This window comes from Podarcis raffonei, chromosome 2, assembly GCF_027172205.1.
Source record: "Podarcis raffonei isolate rPodRaf1 chromosome 2, rPodRaf1.pri, whole genome shotgun sequence".
In the NCBI taxonomy this organism is placed as follows: Eukaryota; Metazoa; Chordata; class Lepidosauria; order Squamata; family Lacertidae; genus Podarcis; species Podarcis raffonei.
Window position 1 is genome coordinate 43,743,843 of NC_070603.1, and position 23,275 is coordinate 43,767,117.

Consider the following 23,275-nt stretch of genomic DNA (forward strand, 5'->3'; position numbering starts at 1 on the left):
ACAACAGGAGAAGGGAAAGTTTAACATTTTCCCAGCATAGATGGGAATTAGTAGCAGAATCAAAGGTCTCTCTCTCTCTCTCTCCAACATGCCCTGCCTGTTCAAATCTGGAGCTTGCTGCCCCAAGCCATCCCAGACCCTGCAGATGTGAAGTCTGCACACACAAGACATTACACTTCAGGCTTTTATAAAATTCCTCCCAGTATAAGGGGCATGCACTTTCAGTTTATTAAGACATCCAGAAATCTCTGTCAACTGGTATCACAAACTGGAGTTCATTGGCTTCATGCATAACTGCAGGCTTCAAAAGCTGTCTCTGCTGTGGAATAAGAAAGGACTAACGGGAGCAGGCTGGGCCGGCTTGCAAAAGGATCCTCCTGTTCCCTGGTTTCTAAAAAAGTGGGAGCCATCAATACATATGCTACAAGGAGCAGGCACCAGCTTGGGACAGTTTGAGATGAGATCAAGGGATAAGTGGGCAGCTTTACACCCTGTGAGGCATCTGGCTGGTTGGTGGAAACAGAATGCCAGACTAGATGGACCTTTGCCTCTGATCCAGCAGCTGCTTAGGCTTTTGCTGCCCTCTGGTGACTTCCATGGGTATTGCCTTGGACACCCAACAAACGCAAGGGCTGTCAGTGCCATGAGGTTCCTGGTAGTGGCTGAGACAGGCACAAACACTGAAAGAGGCATCTTTCCCCCAAATCAGGGACGAGGAGTTTGCCTCTGGTAGCTCAGATACCACATACAAGGATGAGGGTAGGAGTTGGGGCTCAAGCACCAGCCCTGACATTAAAGAGCACAATAACTATGAGAATACAGGGCAAATTATGCCAGCAAAAAGGAGGCATTTCCTGGACAATCAGTTGTAAAGATCATCATCGCCCTCCTCTTGGAAGAGGCTTCCTTGGCCACTGCTGCTTCCACTGTTTCCCTCTCCACTGGTGCTCTGCTTTCCAGATGGAAACCTGTGGAGATAAAGAATGGCCTTGGTTTCATGCAAGAGAATGTTGGGTTATTCTGTTTCATGAATGTGGGCACTGATGTGGTTGTACTCTGCATAAACAAGGTGTTAAAATAATGTGGATGTGATAAACATCCCAATGCAGATAAACACCCGTCCCATTTAAAGTAATGCAGTATGGAGGGACTGTATCCTCACTCAGGATGAGTGAGGATACAGGATACAGTCATGAGCTCATGAGCTGTTTGACAGTGGAATTTGCTGCCAAGGAGTGTGGTGGAGTCTCCTTTGGAGGTCTTTGAGCAGAGGCTTGACAACCATATGTCAGGAGTGCTCTGATGGTGTTTCCTGCTTGGCAGGGGGTTGGACTCGATGGCCCTTGTGGTCTCTTCCAACTCTATGATTCTATGATTCTAGGTGCTAATTCTAATGTGCATCTGAATGCACATCTAATTTATACCTGCAATTCAGAGTCTGCAGGTACCACCTGCACACAAGCCAGTGGATCTCCATAGCTGGGTCAGGGCAATGCTGTTTTTGAATGTCTTTTGTTTATTTTAGCTAGTGTGTGTGTGTGTGTGTGTGTGTGTGTGTGTGTGTTTAATTCTACTGCACTTATTTTGAATGGTACCCTTCATTTTGTATATGGAATTTAACATCTTAAACTAACTTGAGAGCCCTCACTGGGTCATATATTTAATAATAAGAATAAAAACTGTTATTTTCAGTTGCTTGGGATGACGGAATGCAACCCTCGGAAATCTTAATAGTACTGTTATTATTTAATTTATTTAATTTGTTGGTCACTTTATCTTGCCCAAGGCAACCCAAAGCAACTTACAAAAGTTAGCAGAGAGTCAAGCTAGACAGTAGAGAGTCAAGCTACATAGTAGAGTCAAGCTGAGGTTCCTGTATCTTGTTTCAAAAAAAGAACAAATTTCCCCCTATCCTAGGAAAGGGGAACCTAGGAATGTTGTTGGACTTCAGTCTCCATTAATCCCAGCTAAAATGGCCAATGACAAGGGATGATGGGAGTTCTGGTCAAACAACATCTGTGGGGCCAAGTTCCTCACCCAGGCCCTGTCTGAAGTGAAACTCTAGCTTTGGGGCAGAGGAAGCAAAAGGTTCTCCAACATTACCTGAAGTTGCCAAAGCCACGGCTTTGCTGTAACGTTTGGGCAAACATCTCATACTTGCGTATGTCATTATCACTGACAGAGCGGCGTGCAAAGCGCATTGCTTCCTCAAAGTGATCACGTCGGATCTCTGGCACAGGGTCATAATCGTCATCCTATCACAAAAGGGGGGGAAATGTTGTCGAGTTACATCCTTACAAGCTCCAAAGCCCTGTGAGATCAATGCAATCAAGGACACTGTGGCCCCACGATGGGGGGTGGCCATAAAGTTCCCAGAATACTATGCAGAATATGTTACTGAGGGGAAGAGCAGGGCAAGAGGCAATGGATGGAATCCTGCCTGCCCCTGTTGGGATGTGAGGAAGTCTCACTACCATACCATGGCGGCACATTTATGACGCTGACGCTCCCGTTCTGCCTTGATCTCCATCTCGATGGCCTCACGGATGGCCAGTTTGCAGGCACGCTGGCATATTTCAGTGAGGTCAGCACCTGAGAAGCCATGTGTGATCTTGGCCAAGTAATTCAAATCCACATCCTGTTGGAGAAAGATAACACGGGCTTACTGGAAAGGTCCTGCCAACACAGAAAAAACATTCCTTGTTTGAAGAAATATACCTTTCGTGCAATACATCCTCCTCTGTTGGAAGACTGTGGCGGTGGAGGCCAGGATGTGGTCTCAGAATCCTATCCCCATTTCTACAATCTACTTCCCATGCTGTTTCACCTCCCCTCCCCTGTGTTCAGTCCTGGCTTTCACTGACCTTGGCGATAGGTGACTTTCGCAAGTTGGCTTGGAGAATAGCTATGCGAGACTTGTCATCGGGCAAGGGGATGTAGATGAGCTGATCCAGGCGTCCTGGACGAAGGATGGCTGGGTCAATGATGTCTGGTCTGGAGGCCAAAGAGACAGAGAATATATTCAAGGTATATTGGCTGCTTCACCCTAGATAAGGCACGCCACATCTCAGCTCAGCTCAGCAACAGCACAGACGGGGGTATCCATTCACAGGTGTCAAGGCAGGGAAAGGGAATATTTTTCACCCAGAGATACACATTCCTTTGGAGCAAAGCAGGGTCTGCATACCAACAATCACTCTTGTTAAAGGTTTCCTCACTTAGCTTCCCTGCTGTGGGCTGAAAAAGGAATATGGATTCACTATGGTCAACGGGAATAGAGAGCCATCCCCTTAGAGAACTGTGTTTCTTGATTCTCCCAAGGCAGCGACACATGGCTCTCCTCACTCAAGCTCTTAGTTTCATCGGTAACCAAGCTTAAAGCAAAGAGCAGATTCTATAGTAGTGACGGATAAGAATTAGCAAGGAAGGAGGTGTAACTTTGCATGAAGGGAAGCTGTGAGACAGAACATTCTCCTTCCAAAGGCTGCTTCTATGGAGGCATGGAGCTCTAACTTTCAGTGCCTGGCAAATGTACACACTGGTGAGCACATGGCCACATAAAGAATGTAGCATTGCTAGCATTAGTGAAAAGGGCTGCTGATGGCCTACTGGAATGTGCCATGATCTGTAAATGAGTGGGGAAATGTTGAGATTCATAAGCTAGGACTATGTAGGCTTTGATCTACTGGGCACTGGTGGGACCCATTCTCCTCACCTAGTGAAGTTGGATGGAACAAGGCAAAAGACTGTTGGGGTTTCAACAAGTCTCCATCCTCTGAATTTAAGTTTTCCATGCCTTTCTAGCATCCAGTTTATGCCAGGTACACTCTCTGGGGTGTTGAGGGTGAGGTTAAAAGGAGTGTAGGGTTAATTCATGCAGCCTGTGTGGAAAGGTGAATTGATATAAAGGGCAGGCAAAATACTAAAAATAAACCTGAGCACAAAGGCAGAAAAGTGGAAGAGATAAGGAAAATGATAAGAGGAAGCGATAAAGAAAATATGTCTGACTTGGGTGAAAACTAAAATGAAGTGTGAGTGAGTAGAGGCTATACAAAACTTCAAGCCACATGCCCTTGCCACAGCGAATCAAGAAACAACAGTTTAAGTGAATATCTCCCATGCCAACCTGAGAAGAGGGTTCCCTTTCTCAGCATGAAGCAGGGAAATGAAGCCTCCCTCTCATTCCTTAGTGAGAGACAGAGACGCTACTTGGAGTGTCATCAGGTGGTGACATGGCCTGAGGAAGGCTGTGTGCCTGGAGATATAACTGCAGTCTGCATTTGGAAGCCTTGAGATCGAGATCCAGTCAAGAGGTCCCTCCCCACTGCCCTAAGGACTCACCTCTAATGACCTGGTTCTGATTTAACTCTTTTCCAAAAAAAAGGCCTCCTTGCATTCCACCCCAATGAGGGTAAAACGGAATAGAATCTGGGGGTCAAGTGGCTGAGTTTGCACTGGGATAAACAGTCTGGTGTTGATCATATGTCAACAGAGCAGCTTTCTTTGAGAGGAGACCCCAGCACAATTCTTATGCATGACTTGGCCACCCAACTGTACCCTCCCTTCCCCACCCTCTTTACCTGTTGGTGGCACCTATGATGAAAACTGTCTTCTTGTTGGTCATGCCATCCATCTCTGTAAGGATCTGGTTGATGACACGGTCAGCTGCACCTCCACCGTCTCCTGCACCACCACCACGGGACTTGGCAATGGAGTCCAGCTCATCGAAGAAGAGGATGCAGGGAGCAGCCTGCCTGGCCTGGGGGATGCAAGGTACCAGTGTGAGATGGATGATATGGGACTGGCCAGGGTTGCATCTAGAGCTCAAAGGCTCCGCGTCTACCCTGTGTAGTGCATCTCCAGCAGTGGGTACACCAGCTGCCTGTCCCTATTTATAGAGTGAAGGTGGCGAACTGAGGGCTGCATGGTAGCCACCCACACCTAATGGCAATGAAGAGCTGGAGGCTCTTAGCTCAGTGGTTCCCAAGTAATATGTTAGGAAGGACCTAGTTGACGCTGGGTGCTTAGTGGGCAGATCTTCAGGCTGCCAATAAGAATGCAGCAGAGAAACAGTATTCCACAAAGACTATATAGATATCTGCTCCCTGTGGAAGACTGACAGGCAAATCTTTCTTGAACATACCACCAGGGGCCTCCCTTAACAACAACAACAAAGACTCTGGAATCAGTGCCCTAATTTCCTCTGCCATTTTTAAAAATGATAATAAAGTCTGGAGGTTTGCTACAATCTCCTTTGCTTTTGGTTCTTCATATAGGCTACTGGAAAGTAGTTGGAACCTCCAGTTCCTGCCCTCTCATTACTTATTTGCTTATTCACTCAGCCATAAAATATACCGTATATCCTGCGCTTTGTTACAGTATGGCCTCAGGCCCAGTTGCAACTAAGATACATAAAACAATCCAAAAACTACTTACAGAGCTATAGAATACTGCATTTAGAATTCAATATACATCCCCATTCATTTGACAACACTAAAAAATGGCTTGCTGCTGTTTCTCAAGGGTCTGGTAAGAGAGAAATGCCTTTATCTGAAGCTGAAAGCTATCCAGTGTCAGAGCCCGCCTGCTTTCAAATGAGTGTTCATCTGTCCCACCCCGCATCCACTTTGTACCTTGTCAAAAACGTCACGGACGTTGGCCTCACTTTCTCCAAACCACATGGTGAGCAGCTCAGGCCCCTTGATGGAGATAAAATTGGCCTGGCACTCGTTCGCAATGGCCTTGGCCAGGAGGGTCTTGCCACAGCCAGGAGGTCCATAGAAAAGCACACCTCGTGATGGCGTCATTCCAAATTTCAGGAACTTGTCGGGATACTCCACTGGGAACTGTTGAGGGTGAGAGGGCGTGGGGTGTGTGTTAGAGAACTGGGACTGTTCCCCCTTACTGACCATGTAGTCAGGACACTCTTCTGCTGTACCAGTTTTGAAGCAGCACATTAATGCTTCTCTTCCCTATCTGGGGGCCAAACCACACCATGCTGCTACTGACCTGCACCAGCTCTTGTAGCTCACGCTTGACTTCCTGCAGGCCTCCAATATCTTCCCAGCAGACCTGTGGAACCTCCACTACAGTCTCGCGAAGTGCTGACGGGTTGCTCTGTCCAAGGGCCCACTACAAAGCAGAAGAGAGCATGAAGCATTGAAGTTCTGCGCCTCCCTGGACAGAGGCAGCAGGTTCCTTCCTTGCTTCCCATTGAATCCCCCAAGAGCAACCCAGGAACACCAGGGCACTTTGGCCAGCAGGCAGGCAGACAAGTGAGCAAGTATGTGGGCGACCAAAGTTAGTGAGGAGGAGGGAACCAGAGGTGCACGAAGGCAGGAAGGCACAGTGGAAAAGGGAAGGTCTAAGTCACTCTGCATTGTGGAAGACCGGAGAAAAAAGCCTGCATTTTGAAGTGCCGTCTTCCTTTTCTGGCTTCCCAGCACACCAGCAGTGATGGAGGGAAGAGGGGGAGAAGACAAAGTGGAGAAAGAAGCTTTGCTCTGACACTCACTCACTTTCTCACACACAAACATACACAAAACCTGCTGCAGCTGAAGAAAGCACAAGAAAGAAGCCCACATTTTCAACGCTGGCTTTTTCCTCCTGTCTCAAGCAGCAGCAGCAACAGTGGGATCAACAGGGAGACTGGGGGTGTAAAGGGAGGGGGGTTAGCAAGGGGGAAGTGGGTTTGGTAGGGCCACTGGGGTTGGCAAACAAACTGAACAGGGGTAACAGCTATATTATATATTTAGCTTAAGAGCTCTTGCTATTGGATTGCCAAGAGCTGGCCCACCTGGAAGTCATCCATAGTGACAGCCATGGAATTGAGGATGTCAGCATCAATCGTGTCGTCCTCCAGGTCAATGACGCTCATCTTCTTGCGGATGGCCTGGAGCGCTGCCTCAGAACACAGAGCTGCCAGGTCAGCACCCACGTGCCCATGCGTTTCATTGGCCACCTGAAATCACAAACTGTGTGTTGGAGGGGGCTTTCCATGGGGTGTCATTCCCTAGGGCAGTTCCTTAAGGGTTCCTGAAGCAGCTTCTAAGCAAAGTGAGCCTCTCCTAATGATGCAAAGAGCCTTTCCTTGTAGCTAGAGGTGTAATCAGCTGTCCCAGACAATAAACTGCTGGCAAACCTGCTCTTTTAGCACTGAACAAACACCAATCTGCAGAAAACACGTTTGCCGTCTGCTCCATTTCAGCGCTAAACTGCAGGCTTCCTCAAGGGGAACGCAGTGGGGCAAAAGGAAATGTGGATTAGTCCTCAGTTGATCTCAGGCAAATGTAGAGCACCCTGCATTCTATAGAGAGTACTTTCTGGAACTGCCATTCTACTCTTCATAGCCAGGCTCTGAGCAAGGATAAGCACGCCCTGACAAGCACACACAGGCAATCCCCAAAGCATGCTGCTGTCTCCTTAGGTTTCCTGCATACCCTGTTATCCACTAGTACCTATGTACCTCAGAACCTGAGAGCTACTATCATTCATGTGCATCACATCTTTGCACCTAGGGCCATGGCTCTTAACCCCCATCCTCCCACCCAATCTGGGTCACATATGAGGTGCGTCACTTGATGTTGAACCTCTTGGTCAGTGTGGGAAGTGGCATCCTTGAAAGGCATGGCTTGAGGAGTGTGAGATGGAGTGTTCCACCTATTGGTGTGTGACCTGTGACAGCTCATTAAGACATGTAGCAGAAATCAAGAGATCCTGTTCCTGCCTAATGCAGCCCTTACCAAGCTCTAAAGAGCCCATGCATCTCTGAGTGTTCCTTGGATCTACCCTGCCTCCCTATAGGCCTCCATTGCCTGCTCCTCACCCTCTCCAGGTCCACATCGTCGGCCAGTTTCATGTTCTTGGTGTGTATCTGCAGGATTTCCAGCCTTCCCACAGAATCTGGGATCCCAATGTCAATTTCTCGGTCAAAGCGCCCTGCAGAGGGTAAAGGAGCACTGAGCCCAGAACTACCAAAAACGACACTCCTTCATCCTCATAACTATCATATCTTGCAGATGAGGGAACAATGAATGGGAAGTGGGTCTAAGTAGTTAGGATGTGTCCCTGGAGATGGGTTGGCGCCTGGGAAGGTTAAGGCCCCCATGGATTAAACAAGAGAGCTAGAAACTTGTCTCTTGTTACAGCCAGCATCTTTAGGAGCAACTTGTGACAATGGGACTCTGGTATTTTCCTCAATGGATTTAAGGCTCACAACCAAGGGAGGAGAAGGAGGAGAGTCCCTAGGGCAGATGGATGAGAATGCAGGACAGTCTCCTACCAAAACGGCGCAGTGCAGGATCGATGCTGTTGGGCCGATTCGTAGCTGCCATGACTATCACATGTGAGCGCTGCTTCAGGCCATCCATGAGTGTGAGCAGCTGGGACACAATGCGGCGTTCCACTTCTCCATGTGTCTGAAACGGGAGCCCAAAGTTGAAAGAAACGCTGGAACAACAACTGGCTCTCGTACCTTAGCTTAGGAGTCAAACTAATCCATCCTAGGCATAAAATTATGGACATGGCTACCCCTAGTGGTGGTAGATGTGCACAAGAGCAAACTTGGGAGATACAGTGGAACCTTGACTTACATACGCCTCATCTCGTGGAAGTTCCAAGTTGTATCTGAGGCAAACCCGGAAGTAAACACCAGGTTTGCCGTGATTCGCGCATGCGCGGAAGCGGCTTCTGCCATCTGTGCATGTGCAGAAGTGCGCTACCACTGAATGCGCATGCGCACAAGAAGCCTCTTCTAGCATACTGTTTTGACCAGCGGATGGACCTACGGAACGGCTTATGTCCGTAAGTAGAGGTTCCACTGTACAGCAATGTATGGCTGCCTTCAAATGATCGGGATTTTGTGGAAAGGTTCAAGACCTCACAGGAATTTCAAGTTTGCACAGTTAGAGTGGATTAGAGCAATTTAATGCCCTAGCCCAGCAAAATCCACTTTATTTTTAAAAAGGGCCTTCTGCAGTTTGGAAAGTAACATGCATTGAAAAGTATGGGATGAATGATTAAAGGGAAGACATGTAAACACCCCATAAGCAAACATCTGGAGGAGGAGCCCAAGGTGAGCACCATAACAGGGCAAAAGATTGAGGTGCATCCCTTGCAGCATCGCCTCTCTTGTACTTGGATCCATAGGACAGGATTTTGCAGCATTCTGAGAAGCAAGAGGAAGGGGGAAGGTATTTGGCAGCACCTTTTCCTCCACCAGCAGTATAATGCCAAGAAAGGATTACTGTATTCTACATTACACAAACTTACCGCCAAGCTGAAGATAACTGTGATGGGAATGGAACCGAGCTCTCTCAGCATGGCTCCTGCTAGTGTCAGGCTGGGAGAGAGTCACTGTTCCTGGTACTGTACAAAACGTAATGATTTCTGTTCCATCACAGCATTAAGCACATCCAGGACTGGGTTTATTCCATTCTGCCATCTCCTCTCTCATTTCATGCTGAACAGCTTTACAGAATGTGCCAGTGCTATCAACAGCCCCAAAGAATATCACACACCAGCATTTCCCAAGTAATACAACTGGGGAAAGAGCAGCATACCTCTGGCTAAATTCAGCCTCTCTCTCTCTCTCTCTCTCTCTCTCTCTCTCTCTCTCTCTCTCTCCTTCTGCGCATGTGTGTGTGTGTTGAGGGAAAACACACAGGCTTCGTTTAAACTAATATTTCACCTAATGGTGAGATATAGTTGCTTTTGACATTTCTGGAGGCAGTTTATTGCATTGAGGATACCTTCCCAACACATCTGAGATGGGAGCAGCCAATCATAGAAGGATCTCAGTTTGAACAGGCAGCTGTCTTTGGGCAAAGAAGGATAACTTCACTATGTGCTCCCAGTAATGCAATCTCTCACCTTCTCCCTCTTAGGGGCAATGGCATCCAGCTCATCAATAAAGATAATGGCTGGAGCATTCTTCTCTGCCTCTTCAAAGGCTTTGCGCAAGTTGCTCTCTGATTCCCCAGCCAGTTTGCTCATGATCTCTGGGCCTGTAAAAGAACAGAAGACAATACTTAGTCTTAGATTATAAAACAGCCTCTTCTATACTTCAGAGTAGCTATAGTTGGAGAATGAAATGGCATGGCATCAAAAATACCATTGCCAGTTCTGCTGTGCCTGCTTTGGTCACAGCCCAGAGTTTATACGTCTCCTGTACACTGGCTTCACTTTAATCATAACCATCATCTATTTCTGGGTGGCAAGAAGGATTAGAGTGGTTGTCCTCAATGGATGAAGAATGGATGGATAGGTTTTGCTAAGATTCCCCCACACAACTTCCCTCCCTCCATTTCACACAGTATTTCTCACCATTGATAAGGAAGAAGAAGGCTCCGGTTTCATTTGCAACAGCACGGGCAACAAGTGTTTTCCCAGTGCCAGGGGGACCATAAAGAAGAATCCCTCGTGGAGGCTAGGGAAAGAAAGGAGGGAAGGCAGAGGAGTCCTATAAGGAGAGTCTGTGCAAAATAATTAGGTCCTCCAACAGTGACAGAGGCAGAACTGGCCCACCCATGAGGCGGGGTGAAGCAGTCGCCTCAGGCAACGGAAGAGGTGAGGGTGGTACCTTGCCACACTGCTCCCACAACAAACCATGTAAAGGAGGCTTCTGCAGCAGGAGAGCGGCAGTGTGTTGCTTGCCGGTCTCCCCTGCCCCTAGGGGCGGAAACAGACCAGCAGCAAAGCCTTGTGGAATGTCCCTACCTGCCAAGAGTCTCGTCGAGAGGGTGGCGTTCCAGTGCACAGTGTTGCACCCCAGCTAAGCCCTTGCAGAGTTTGCACGTGTGTGTCCCCCGCCCCTGGTGGTGAGGCTTCACAAGGGCTTTTCCTTGAAGGGGAGCCCTTGCAGAGCCTCATGAGCCACCCCAATGGTGCCAAAATGTCTCGGGCCATCCCTGGTAAGAGGTCAATGGGCCAGAAAAGATGCTTTGGTCAATGAAGCCAAGAGAGCCTACGATGTGGGAAACAGGAAAAGGGTTCTTGCTTATTTTAGGAGTGGAAGTATGAATGACACAGAAAATTCTGCTTAGAGAGAAAGGTGGTGGGAACAAAGCAGAAGGAATACTCATCCACGTTTTTGAATGTCTGATGTAGATTTTTTCAATTTTGTTCTGTATGGGACAACGGCAATAAAGATTATTGTATCGATTATCGTATTGCAACCTATGGAAGAATGTTGCAACACAGGGATAGCTAGTATGGTGTTGTGAACTACAACTCCCACCAGTCCCAGCCAGCATGGGCAATGCTCAGGGAGTTGAAGTCTCCAGTTCCTAGAGGGCACAACATTGGCTTCCCCTGTTGTAATACGTTTCATGCACAACAGTGAAGAATGGTCCTCTGGAAGCTATTATGCCCTGGCCTTCCCACTTCTCCTGCCGTACCTTCACACCAATAGCTTTGAAGAGCGCTGGGTGTCTCAGGGGCAGCTCCACCATCTCCTTGATCTGAGCCAGCTGTTTACGGCAGCCCCCAATGTCATCGTAGCCGACATCATTGAGGCTTTCCTCTTCATCCTGACAGAGCGGAGGGGTGAGCAGGAAAGTATCTCAACAACAGAGCAACCTGTCCCACAAAGCTTATATGACATAGTTACCATGCTGAGTAAACTGAGGAGGCAGGATTCGTGCCTTAACTCTTCTGTGGGCCCTGCCAGATGTTGCTGGACTACAAACTCTCGTCACCCTCAACCACTGGCCATGCAGGAGGTAGCAGTCCAGCAACATTGAGAGGTCAGAAGGCTTCCCTTACGCCTCTCTTCAATTTTGTTGAGGTGCATCTTCCACAGAATTATTTTCTAAAAAATAAAATTTTACTGAGGACCACAGTTATTTGCATGTACCAAACAAACTGGACAGTGCTAATTTTGTACAGCAGATCCCATCCTCAAAATCCTGTGCCTCTACACTATCCAGATGGCTTGAACAGCTCCTACTAATAATCGCCCAACCATAATCCAGCTGCCTGCTCTCCCATCCCTGAAGTGCATCTCTTACACACCTCTCGCTTGATGGGCTCCCCCTCGCAGTGGATGATGGTGTCAGGAGCAACGATGCAGTGGGGGCTGGGGTCAACCTCAACCACCTTGAACTCCACAGCCCTCATCCCGCCTCGCACAAGGAAAATGTCACCTGGGAAGACAAGAGGAAGCACCCTGCTAGCTCCAAAGGTTTCGAATTTGGTATGCTAACCTGAGGACCCACAATAAAGGCTGGGACGTGACAGTTCTGGGGCAAAATAGGAAAAGGCAACACCTGCAAGTAAATAAGAGAACTGGGAATATGAATCCCAGTGGGGTTGCCAAACCCAGCCCCAAACTGTGCTCAGACTGAGAAAACAATCTCCCCCTTGCTTAGAAGCAGAACCAGTGCCAAGTTAGAGAGAGCCCTTGGCGTGGTGCCCTCCAGAAGCTCCTCTCCCCAGCACCTCCCTGTCAGCCCTCCCCAAAGTTTTCCAGGGGCAGAAGGGATGGGCAGTGGCACTAGTCCAGCTGGCCAGGTCTCCCTCAGCTCAGTGCTGTAAAGATAAGCTTTGGGTGAGGCAGCTGCAGCAGCCACCATCTTTATTATCTCTAATGCCTCTAGGTTCCACTCCTGAAGTGGCACATGCCAAGGGTGGGGCCCAGAAGTGTAGAGGAGGTGAGTTTGGTGCAGCAGCTAAACTCCTAGACTAGGACCTGGGAGACTGGGGTTCAAATCCCCACTCAGCCACAAAGCCAACTGGGAGATGTTGGGCCACTCACTCTCTCTCAGCCTAGCCTACCCTATAGGGTTGTTTTGAGGATAAAATGAGGAGGGAGAAAACCATGGGTGCCACCTAGAGCTGCATGGAGGAAAAGTGGGATATAAGGGTAGTAATAAATAAAACACAAATAAATCACCAAGGTAGCATTGGCTTTGGCTACTTAGCCCAGCGCTTTATCTTACAGCAATACAGTGGTACCTCGGGTTAAGAACTTAATTCGTTCCTGAGGTCTGTTCTTAACCTGAAACTGTTCTTAATCTGAAGCACCACTTTAGCTAATGGGGCCTCCTGCTGCCGCTGTGCAGCCACTGAACGATTTCTGTTCTCATCCTGAAGCAAAGTTCTTAACCTGAGGTAATATTTCTGAGTTAGTAGAGTCTGTAACCTGAAGCGTATGTAACCCGAGGTACCACTGTAATGAAATTGTGGAAGAGAGCAAGAACACAAAGACAGGCTGTGGTGGGGTCTCTGGGGCCCATGGAACCTGGCATTTACCCCACCACACTGGGTGCTAATGCTGTCTTCACTGCAGCCCCCTTCACCTCCAGGCCCTCTCTCCAGCACTGCCTCCCTCCCATTTAGCCTTGTTCCTTATGGCAGGCCTAGTGTTGCCCCTCCTCACCTTTGTGCACAGGTCGATATGCCTCGAGGAAATAGGGTTTGAGGTAAACTTCAAAGAGGTTCCCAGTCAAGCCTGCAATGGTGTCGTCAATGGGCAGGACGTGGATCCGCTTTCCGTACTTCACATCCGGACAAGCCTGCACACTAGACAAGGGAAGGCTCAGCTAGCTTCCGTAATGTAGCACACACTCTTCAGGAACAAACTGAATCTACCGGGTATGCAACATACAGGGTGTGCAACACAGCAGCCGTTCCCAAGCTCTAGCATTGTCCCCAATTTTAATAGATTCCAATTTAACAGATTCCTTGCTGGACAACTTCAAATAAGTACAGTGGTACCTCGAGTTAAGTACTTAATTCATTCCAGAGGTCCATTCTTAACCTGAAACTGTTCTTAACCTGAAGCACCACTTTGGCTAACAGGGCCTCCTGCTGCTGCAGCGCCACCAGAGCACGATTTCTGTTCTTATCCTGAAGCAAAGTTCTTAACCTGAAGCACTATTTCTGGGTTAGCGGAGTCTGTAACCTGAAGCGTATGTAACCTGAAGCATATGTAACCCGAGGTACCACTGTATACATATAGATGAATGTGCACATGCAAATTACCAATAACAAGGGCTATTTCCCTCCAAAAGCTTAAAATAGCCCCACTATGAGCCTTTGCTGACTGTGTGGCACAGTTTGCCCTCTGGTGCTCCCTGTAGCAGCACACATCTGCGCCTCTCCAGAGATACCCTAGCACACTCACAGCACAACTCCCTTTCCTATGCTTTCTTCCTACCACTAGTTCCATTCGGACAGGTCTTACCTGACTACGTCTCCAAGGCGCACACGGAGGTTGTTGCGGGTGACGCGGTTCATGCGGATCTTCTCGTTCTGGCAGGAGTCATCCGTGAGGACGATGCAGACTGTCTCCCGGCGCTTCTTCCCCTTCAGCAGCACTGTGTCTCCCCGGAACAAGTGCAGCTCTTCCATCTTGGCCTGCGATGAACCAAGAACAGGACTGAGGCAAGGTCATTTTCCACTAGATGACATGCAGCTGTGTGTGCTTTCATGATGTGGTTCTTGCGGGGTCAAATGTGGCACATCTGTTTGTGCAGGTGGGATGCCAGTGGTGTATTTGCAATGTGTGTTTTGTAAGGCAGTGTGAGAACGGAAATTGTATACTTTTGCATATCCCTTGTGTGTGTTATTGCCTGTCTTTCTGGAGAAAATCAAATCTATGGGGTGCTTTTTTAGTAGTTATTTATTTATTTATTTATTTATTTGTACATACATACATACATACATACATACATACATACATACATACCCTGCCCATCTGGCTGGGTTTCCCCAGCCACTCTGGGCAGCTCCAAACAGATTAAAAAATAGAATAAAACATCAAACAGAATAAAACATCATTTAAGTACCTCTGTTGCATATTGGCAAATCTAAGATATGTTTGAATTCAAATCATGTGCCCACATCAACCTTGGCAAAATTCTGCACACATGGGTTGCTTATGTATATTTCTCAACCGTCTCTGTGTGCTCTTTATGTTTTTTTTGTTTTGTTTTTTTCCCAAATTCACTTGGGCAAGTCCAGGGCAACGTTCCCGGAGACTTAACCCATTAGACATTAAATGATTTTTTATTAATTTACATCAAAAGAAAAAACAAAAAAGAAAACATACTCATTTCATATCAAAATTTCACAACTTATTCCTTTTCAGGACTTCCTCCAGCTTATCCGTAAATCATCCATAGTTATAATTTAAGTTACGCATTTCTTAATTTTACATTGACATTATTCATATCTTTCTTTCTATTCCCTTTAGACAATATTTCTTAGTCTTTCACAGTGCTTCTTTAAATCCCTTTAGCGTTATCTGTCCCTCACTTATATGTTCCAGATATTCCACAAATTTCCCCCAGTCCTCGATGAACTTTTGGTCTCTTAAATATCTGATCTTCCCTGTCAATTTATCCAGCTCCGCATAGTCCAACAGCTTCATTCTCCATTCCTCCACAGTCAGTATTTCTTGTTGTTTCCATTTCTGGGCCAGTAACACTCTTGCTGCTATTACTGCATATTGAAAGAATTTACAATCTTTTCTTTTTATCTCGTTTCCTAATATCCCTAACAGAAAGACTTCTGGTTTCTTTATAAATGTATATTTTAGAATCTTCTTCAATTCATTATATATTTTTTCCCAGAAGTCTTTCACTTTCTTACATTCCCACCACATATGGTAAAAAAAACCTTCTTTATCTTTGCACTTCCAACACTTGTTACACGTCTTATACATTTTTGCTAATTTTACGGGTGTCATATACCACCTATAAAACATTTTCATAACATTTTCTTTTAACGTCATACATGCAGTAAATTTTAAGCCTTCCTTCCATAGTTTTTCCCAGTCCTCAAATTGTATATTATGACCCACATCTCTGGCCCAGTGAGTCATTACCGACTTAACTTCTTCATCCTTTAGATTCCATTCTAACAACAACTTATACATTTTTGATAGCGTTTTCCCATCATTATCTATGATTTCCATCTGAAATTTAGAATCCTTGTCCACATAACCATGTTCCTTACTGTCTTTTCTAAACATTTCATTAATTTGGAAATAATGCAACCAGTCATATACATAATCTTTAACCTGCTCATATGGTTTCATTTTCCATTTTCCTCCTTCTTTAAATAACAGTTTATTTATTTATTTATCTCATATTAATTTTCTTTACACTCAAAACTTCTAGAGGAGATAACCAGTGTGGCACTCTAGGTTCTAATAGGTTTTTATACCTATCCCATATTTCAATTAGAGGGCCTCGGAAGATGTGGTTCTCAAAACCTTTATGGACTTTCTTTTTCTCGTACCATAAATACGCATGCCATCCAAATCTATTGTCAAACCCCTCTAAGTCAAGCAATTCGTTATTTTCTAGTTTAACCCAGTCTTTCAACCAGCAAAGGCATGATGCCTCATAATACAATTTCAGATCCGGCAGGGCAAAGCCTCCCCTTTCTCTTATATCTGTTAACAACTTAAATTGAATTCCTGGCTTTTTGCCCTGCCAAATATATCTTGAAATCGCTCTTTGCCACTCTTTGAAAATTCTATTCCCCTTAATTATGGGGATAGTCTGAAATAAAAATAGCATTTTTGGTAGCACATTCATCTTGATTGTAGAAATCCTTCCCCAAAATGACAATTTCATTCTTCCCCACACCTCCAGGTCCTTTCTTATTTCATTCCACACTGGCTCGTAGTTGTTCTTATATAAATCTATATTTTTGGGAGTCACCCATATTCCTAGATATTTAACCTTTATAACCACCTCTATCTGTGATTGTTGTTGCATTATTTCTATTACACTTTGATCCATATTCTTCACGATCTTCACGATTCGTTTTCTTCTTATTTAATTTGAAACCTGCCACTCCTCCAAACTGTTCCATTTCCTCCAATACTTCTTTTACTGTAATTATTGGCTCTTCAATCATTATTACCAAGTCATCTGCAAACACTTTAATCTTGTATTCATTTTGGCCGATTGTCACTCCTTTTATTTTCTTATTTTGTCTAATCGAATTCAAAAGGACTTCTAACACCGTTATAAATAATAGCGGTGAAAGTGGGCATCCCTGTCTTGTCCCTTTCTGTATCTTTATTTCTTCTGTAACTACATTATTTATAATCAGTTTGGCTTTTTGTTCTGTGTAGATTGCCCTTATTCCATTAAAAAACTCTTTGCCGACTTCCATATATTCCAGATTTCTCAACATAAAGTCCCATGCTACGTTGTCGAAAGCCTTCTCTGCATCCACAAACATCATTATGGCTTGTTTATCATTCCTGGCAGACAGATATTCCATCATATTGATTATATTTCTTATATTGTCTTTCATCTGCCTGCCTGGAAGAAAACCTGCCTGGTCCTTATGAATAATTTCTAATAATATATTCTTCATCCTCTTTGCAAGAATTCCTGCAAATATTTTATAATCTGTATTTAACAGTGAAATCGGCCTATAATTTTTGACATGGGTTAAATCTGAATCCTGTTTTGGAATAAATGTAATATATGCCTCTTTCCATGTTTCCGGAATTTCTCCTTCTCTTAAAATGTTGTTCATCACTTCCTTCAATGGCGTCATCAAAATAGATTTCATTTCTTTATAGTAGCACGCGGTGAATCCGTCTGGCCCTGGAGCCTTCCCCCTTTTTAAATCTTTTATTGCTTCTTTTATCTCTTCTATTTCAATTGGGGTATTCAGTTGATCTTTTTTATGTGTCGGGATCTTCTGCACCTTTTTATCTTTCAAAAATCTCTCTATTTTCCTCAAATTGTGTGCTCTTTATGTTAATATTCAAATCACATCATGTTTGTGACACAGAATGTATGCGTGCAGTTCTCAGCTATAGATTAGGAAAGGCAGACGAGCAATCATTTTTGAGTCTAATGGACATAAGCAATATTTCTTTAAGTTATAGGTTAAAATCAGTTAACCGAACCAAATAATTAACAGTTATAACAACAAAGAAATACATACACATGACCCAACCCCAAGCTACCGCTGGTTATTTGGCATTTTATATCTTACCCTTCTTCCCAAAGAGTTAGACAAACACAGAGTGGCTTGACATATTTAGATGTTACCCCATAAATTTAGTTTGTGAGCTAGAAAGAAAGGGGAGGGATGGCCCAACATAGACTGAGTGCACTCACTGCCTTCCAAGAGCCATGGGACACGGGGGAATTGAGGTGAATGTGGCAGGGGCTGGGGGATTGACCTGCTTGAGCCCCTAACAGCTAAGATTATATTCAAGAAAGGATTATGATCAAGGGATGTGCACCATGAGGCATACACCCCTTGATCCCAACCTCCTCCCCTTCATTCCACTTCCCTTCCCCACCACTATATGGTAGAACTATCTTCCTTCCCATGCTGTACTGCACTATGTTCTTGGCGTTCAGTGAGATGCAGCCATTATATTCACTGGGTCCAGGATTTGAGAAAATAAGACTGCCCAGACTAGCTAAGGAGCAGAGGGCAATGGTCACGAATGAAGCAGCAGTGACGACGGCTAAATTGACTGTGGAACGTGGGGCAAAGGACACTATGGGCAGGAAAGGTGAGCAGTAGTTTTGTAGTTACCTGAGACAGGCTGACAATGCTGTTGTCTTCATTGGCCGCTTCATCTACAATGAGGCGGTTGGGACGATGTTTCTGGCGCAGGATGGCTGTGGAGTAATCCTCTCCCTTGGGGCTACAGGACAGAAGATCAAAGAGGTCTCTCAGGTGTGTGGATGCCCACATAGAGATAAGTTTCAGAGAAGAGAGGAGGACTACAATGCGTAGGGGTTTCATCATAGATATTGCAGGAAGATCCAGTAATGTCACTTTACACCAGCCTTTGGTGCAATCCATGTTTTGGGATGCAGCTCCCATCAGTCCCTGTTGGGTTGATAGCTGTAGTCCAAAACATGTGCAGGGCACCAGGTTCAGGAATGCAGCTCCACATCCACTGAGAATCATGGCCATTTGCAGGTTTCCATTTCTACCGGAAACCCAGGCTGTGTGCTACTAGTTTTTCTAGCAACAGGGTTGCAGTTCTCCCTCTCTCCTGATAAGTCATCAATCAGGGTGACCAAGGTTGTTTTCACCCTGAAAACCAGGTTTTTAGTCAGACTCAAATGGATCTAGAAGTTGTTGGGACTTTGACTGCCATCAACCCCCAGCAGTATGGCCAATAATCAGGGATGGTGGGAGATGCAGTTGCACAACAGCTGGAGACGTTCCCCATCCCTTGTTTAAAATGAAATGAGAACTGGTGGAAGAAGGTGTGCTCTTTCAAGTCACGAGTCACAGCAAACTTTAAAGGCCTGGTCTTGGATTCCAGATGGGATTATTAAAATAAATACAAAAAACAACAAAACAATATTATTTTAAGAGCATTTATTGTGGATATTTTTTCTATCTCACAATAATAAATATATAGTTGTTCCTGAAGAATAATGATTGGCAATTATTTTACATCAATAAATAAAGGTACCCTGAAATTGTTGAGGAAGAAAACTGAGCTTCCCTCCCTAAATGACATCCTTGTTGCTGATATTGTAGGCATGACACAAGACGAAACACTTATTTATTGCACTGGAAGCTGTATTTGGATAGGTGGCCTGAAGGCTGGAGAAATTAGCTATCTAGAGGAAAGGCATCTGAATCCTTTTCAACAAATGAGTACTGTAATAATTTTTTTGCACATTTTTGTTGGATGTTTCTTTTGTTTTTAGGAGGGGTAACTTTCTTCATTCACACTGCAATTCCTGCAAGTTGCCTAATCAGAAATATGCCCCATCAACTTCAGTGGCACTTACTCCCAGGTAAGCATGTACAGGACAACAGCCTTCATCAACTTGTACCATTGTCCTCTAGTAGACACAACACGTCCGTGGCAAATTTGGGGTAGTGGGGGTGGTACAGTAGTTACCGAGCCTGATGCAACAAAACCAACCCGAATCTTGTGTCCTCTGTTTATTGCACCATGAGAATCCAGACAAAATCTTCTCAGTGATAGATCTGACAAAGTGAGCTCTCTCGCTCCCAAAAAAAGCTCATGCCACAATAAACATTGTGGCCTCTATAGGCTTGCCATACGACAAGAAAATTCCTGACTTGTCCTGGTTTTCGGGTGTAAAAATGGTGTGTGTGAGGGGGAATTTTGGCAAAATGTCTGGGAAAACTCGGTTGTATGGCAACACAACGGAAACAGCAGCGGAAACTGCTCCAAAAGCTTTAAAACACTATTTTGGGGGGAGGTTCCCCAAAAAAAGCTCAACAATTTTGGGGCCTTCCTAACGAAAGCTCAACAACAAATCTGCTGGTGTCAGGAATTGTACTTTTTGAACTATGGCAACCCTAGGCCTTTAAAGGTGCCACCAGACTCTTTGTTGCATTCTGTTGGCACAGCTGATGCTGAGCGACAGAGCAGAAACGCAAATACCTAGGCAGGGCCAGGAAGGGAGAGGGGAGGGGAGGGGGGTCATGTTTTTCCCTCCAGCCTCGCGTCGCGGTCGGATTCCACAACCTATAAATAACCTAGCAACCCTCCCCTCCCCATGCCCATGTGGTGCGATCATTGTCGGATATAAACACCAGCTGCCCCCTAGTCCGGCTTCCCAAAACAACCAACTTGGGAAATACGAGAAGAGCGAAGGACCCGCTTCTGCCAGGCTTCGGGGACGGGGGACCCCCCTATTCACACGACACGAGAGTAGCGAGAGACAGGCATTAGCAACACCAAAACAAACACGCCCAAGGCCTTCAGCACCTGCTCAAGCGAGGGAGCGAGCTCCGAACTTGGGGGGAAGTTTCCTCCAAGTGCGAGGCCCAAGGAGAGGCTTCTCCCGCCTGCCTCCCCCCGAGCCCTGCCCCGCTCGGGCCAGAGGTGGGAGACTCCCCCCCCCCCGGCTGCGGCGAGTTGGGAGGAGTGCCGAGCCCGAGCCGCCCCTTCGCCGCGCGCTGTCCTCTCGGCGGAGGAGAAGTTGGGTCCTGCCGCGCGAGGCGAACTTACTCCCCTCCGGAGGCGGGCATGCTGGCTGCTCTGCAGGCCCTTGCTGGGGCTTCCCCCGGCCTGGCGTGCCGCTTGCGTCCTCCGCTGCAAGGCCTCGGCTGCTTCGCGTCCCCCGGCTCCCCCGCGGCCACTGCCCGAGTGCCCTGCTTCCCTCCTCGCCTGCCTCGCTCGCGACACTTGGAAAGCCGCCCAGCTCTGCCCCCCGCCCCGCTTGCCGCCTGCCTGCCCGCCCGCCTGCCTGGCCCGCCCTCTCTTTCCTCGCACGGCCCTGCCAGGAGTTTCCCAAGCGAAGGAGGCTGCTGCCCGCCTCCCCGCCGGGGCCTCCGCGGAGATAAACAGACAGGCGTTGTTGTTGTTTTGGCGAACGAGGGCAGCTGACACGCTCGTGTGGCTCCACACAACCGGAGTCGTTAGTGGAGGGGTCCCCTCCCTCGTTCACACACTCGTGTCTGCGGCTCGCTCGTTCTTGCTTAATGGATAACAGAAGCAGGGGTGCCAATTGGAATAATTATTTTGGGGGGGCAGGTAAGCCCCGCCCTGCCTAATCGACCACACGCACTCTATTTGAATGGCAATGCCTATTAACTTTGGGGGGGGCCTCAAATATTATAGGGGGGGCGAAGGGACCTCAGCCCCTAGGAGTTGGCTGCTATGAACAGAAGAAAGGGTGAGAGTTGATTCCGGACACGCATCTCTCAACCGGTTGTCTGCACAGAGAGAGAGAGAGAGACCAATGAATTTTAGGGACGGTGATAAACTTGCAAGTAATGACGGATAAACCCCCAATCCTCCTGCATTTGCCGTTTTCTCTGTTCCCTCACCAGGGCTGCTTTTGACTTGACCGCTATGAATTTTTTGACAGGCGAGATGTTCGTGCATGATGCAGCACAGGAAACCAGGAAGAGAGGCCACCCTCCTTCCCATTCCCAGCAGCAGTTTAGCGTAATTCGATCATGTTGTCGTTAGAACGGAGCCTTGTTTTGCGCCCACTCTTTACGAACCCTGCAGGTGGCGCTATGCTCTGTATAAACACGGCTGCTTGTCTTGCTCCGCCCCAAAGGCTTGCGCTTTGGTGGCCTTATTCGCTTCCCTTATATTTGCGAGGTGTGTGTTGCTTCGCTTTAATCTTGGACCTCTCTTTCTCTAGAATTTAGTAAGCGTGTCGGATGAAAGCCTATATCCCGTAATAACAAACTGTGAGGGATACCTATTTTGCTCTGGCTCTTAGTACGGGCGATGGCCAAGCGGGGGCAGAGGGGCAGCTGCCTTCTCCAGATCAAGTAAAACATAGAAATACTTAACTGACAGTCGGTCCTGCCTCCCTAACAAAAATCCTGGCTACGCCCATAGCTCTTAGCAGCATATACTGTGAAAACCTAAGATACCTCCGTGTATTTTAACAGTTTGCTGTGCAAATTCGACCCATAATATATAGGTAAAAAGAAAGAAAGCTTCATCTCTATTGGCTCAGTCTTGGTCAACAGAACTTCCAGCCTATGTAAAGTTTTTTAATGCTTCCGGTTTGGACTTTGAGCATCCAGGTGGAAGGAGTTCCAGACCTACCAGTCAGCCACGCGAGCTAATGTTATGGTTATGAATTATTCAGAAATAAGACCCCTTTTATGTCTTGTTTGGGAATAGGTTTCAGAAAGCAGAAATCACACAGAACCCTCCTGTCCTGTGCCATAGAATCCTCATGCTTCGTGGGATCAACTCTGATTCTGTTGGGTTACTATCTCTACCAAAAACAACAAATTCTTGTGGCACCTTGAAAACTAACAGATTTATTGTGGCATAAATTTTCGTAGATTACAGTTCACATAATCAGGTGCACTCAGTGTTGCTCTTAGTTGCAGAGATGGTTGGTGTGGGTTGTAAACAGTGAGGTCAGAAGGAAATGAAATGTGAAAAGTAGAGATGGTGATAATTACCTTATTAACAGTTGTGTTGTTAACAGAAGCTCTGGCACTGGTAAATCAATTAGCATATATTGTGTGATAGAAATCCATTGTGTCCATTCTATCCACAAGTGATAGCACCGAACTTCTTGATGAAGCATAATTTATCTGTTTCATGTAGCATTCTCCCTTTGAAGTTCCAATACAGTGGTACCTCGGGTTACATACGCTTCAGGTTACATACGCTTCAGGTTACAGACTCTGCTAACCCAGAAATAGTACCTCAGGTTAAGAACTTTGCTTCAGGATGAGAACAGAAATCATGCTCCAGCAGTGCGGCGGCAGCAGGAGGGCCCATTAGCTAAAGTGGTGCTTCAGGTTAAGAACAGTTTCAGGTTAAAAACAGACCTCCGGAACGAATTAAGTACTT

The 23,275-nt window shown here is 46.4% G+C and overlaps 1 protein-coding gene across 3 annotated transcripts; it reads right to left on the reverse strand.

The window, feature by feature from the left end:
• Window positions 1-183: 183 nt before the first annotated feature.
• LOC128407665 (transitional endoplasmic reticulum ATPase-like) lies at window positions 184-21,785 on the reverse strand. Of its 3 annotated transcripts, none has more exons than XM_053376306.1 (18): window positions 21,769-21,785; window positions 18,529-18,640; window positions 14,186-14,358; window positions 13,379-13,521; window positions 12,013-12,143; window positions 11,397-11,528; window positions 10,324-10,426; window positions 9,871-10,004; window positions 8,282-8,417; window positions 7,826-7,938; window positions 6,797-6,961; window positions 6,010-6,132; window positions 5,634-5,846; window positions 4,581-4,759; window positions 2,865-2,994; window positions 2,480-2,638; window positions 2,104-2,255; window positions 184-968 (listed from the first exon to the last, which is right to left on the reverse strand). In XM_053376306.1, exons 3-18 carry the CDS (start codon window positions 14,350-14,352, stop codon window positions 863-865), a joined length of 2,286 nt encoding a protein of 761 aa, XP_053232281.1. In that variant the 5' UTR covers window positions 14,353-14,358; window positions 18,529-18,640; window positions 21,769-21,785; the 3' UTR covers window positions 184-862. The 3 variants fall into 3 exon arrangements, with proteins under 3 accessions (XP_053232281.1, XP_053232280.1, XP_053232282.1); XM_053376305.1 differs by lacking the exon at window positions 21,769-21,785 and adding an exon at window positions 20,948-21,149; XM_053376307.1 differs by lacking the exon at window positions 21,769-21,785 and adding an exon at window positions 20,705-20,723.
• Between the last annotated feature and the right edge of the window lie 1,490 nt (window positions 21,786-23,275).

Bases quoted from the DNA above. Each gene is read 5' to 3' on its own strand.
- LOC128407665 (XM_053376305.1), bottom strand. From the start codon at position 20,967: ATGCCCGCCTCCGGAGGGGA. The intron at 8,418-9,870 runs GTGAGAGATTGC...CTCCCGTTTCAG, and splicing joins TTGCCCCTAAGAGGGAGAAG to ACACATGGAGAAGTGGAACG. The intron at 2,995-4,580 runs GTAAAGAGGGTG...TTTGGCCTCCAG, and splicing joins ATCATAGGTGCCACCAACAG to ACCAGACATCATTGACCCAG.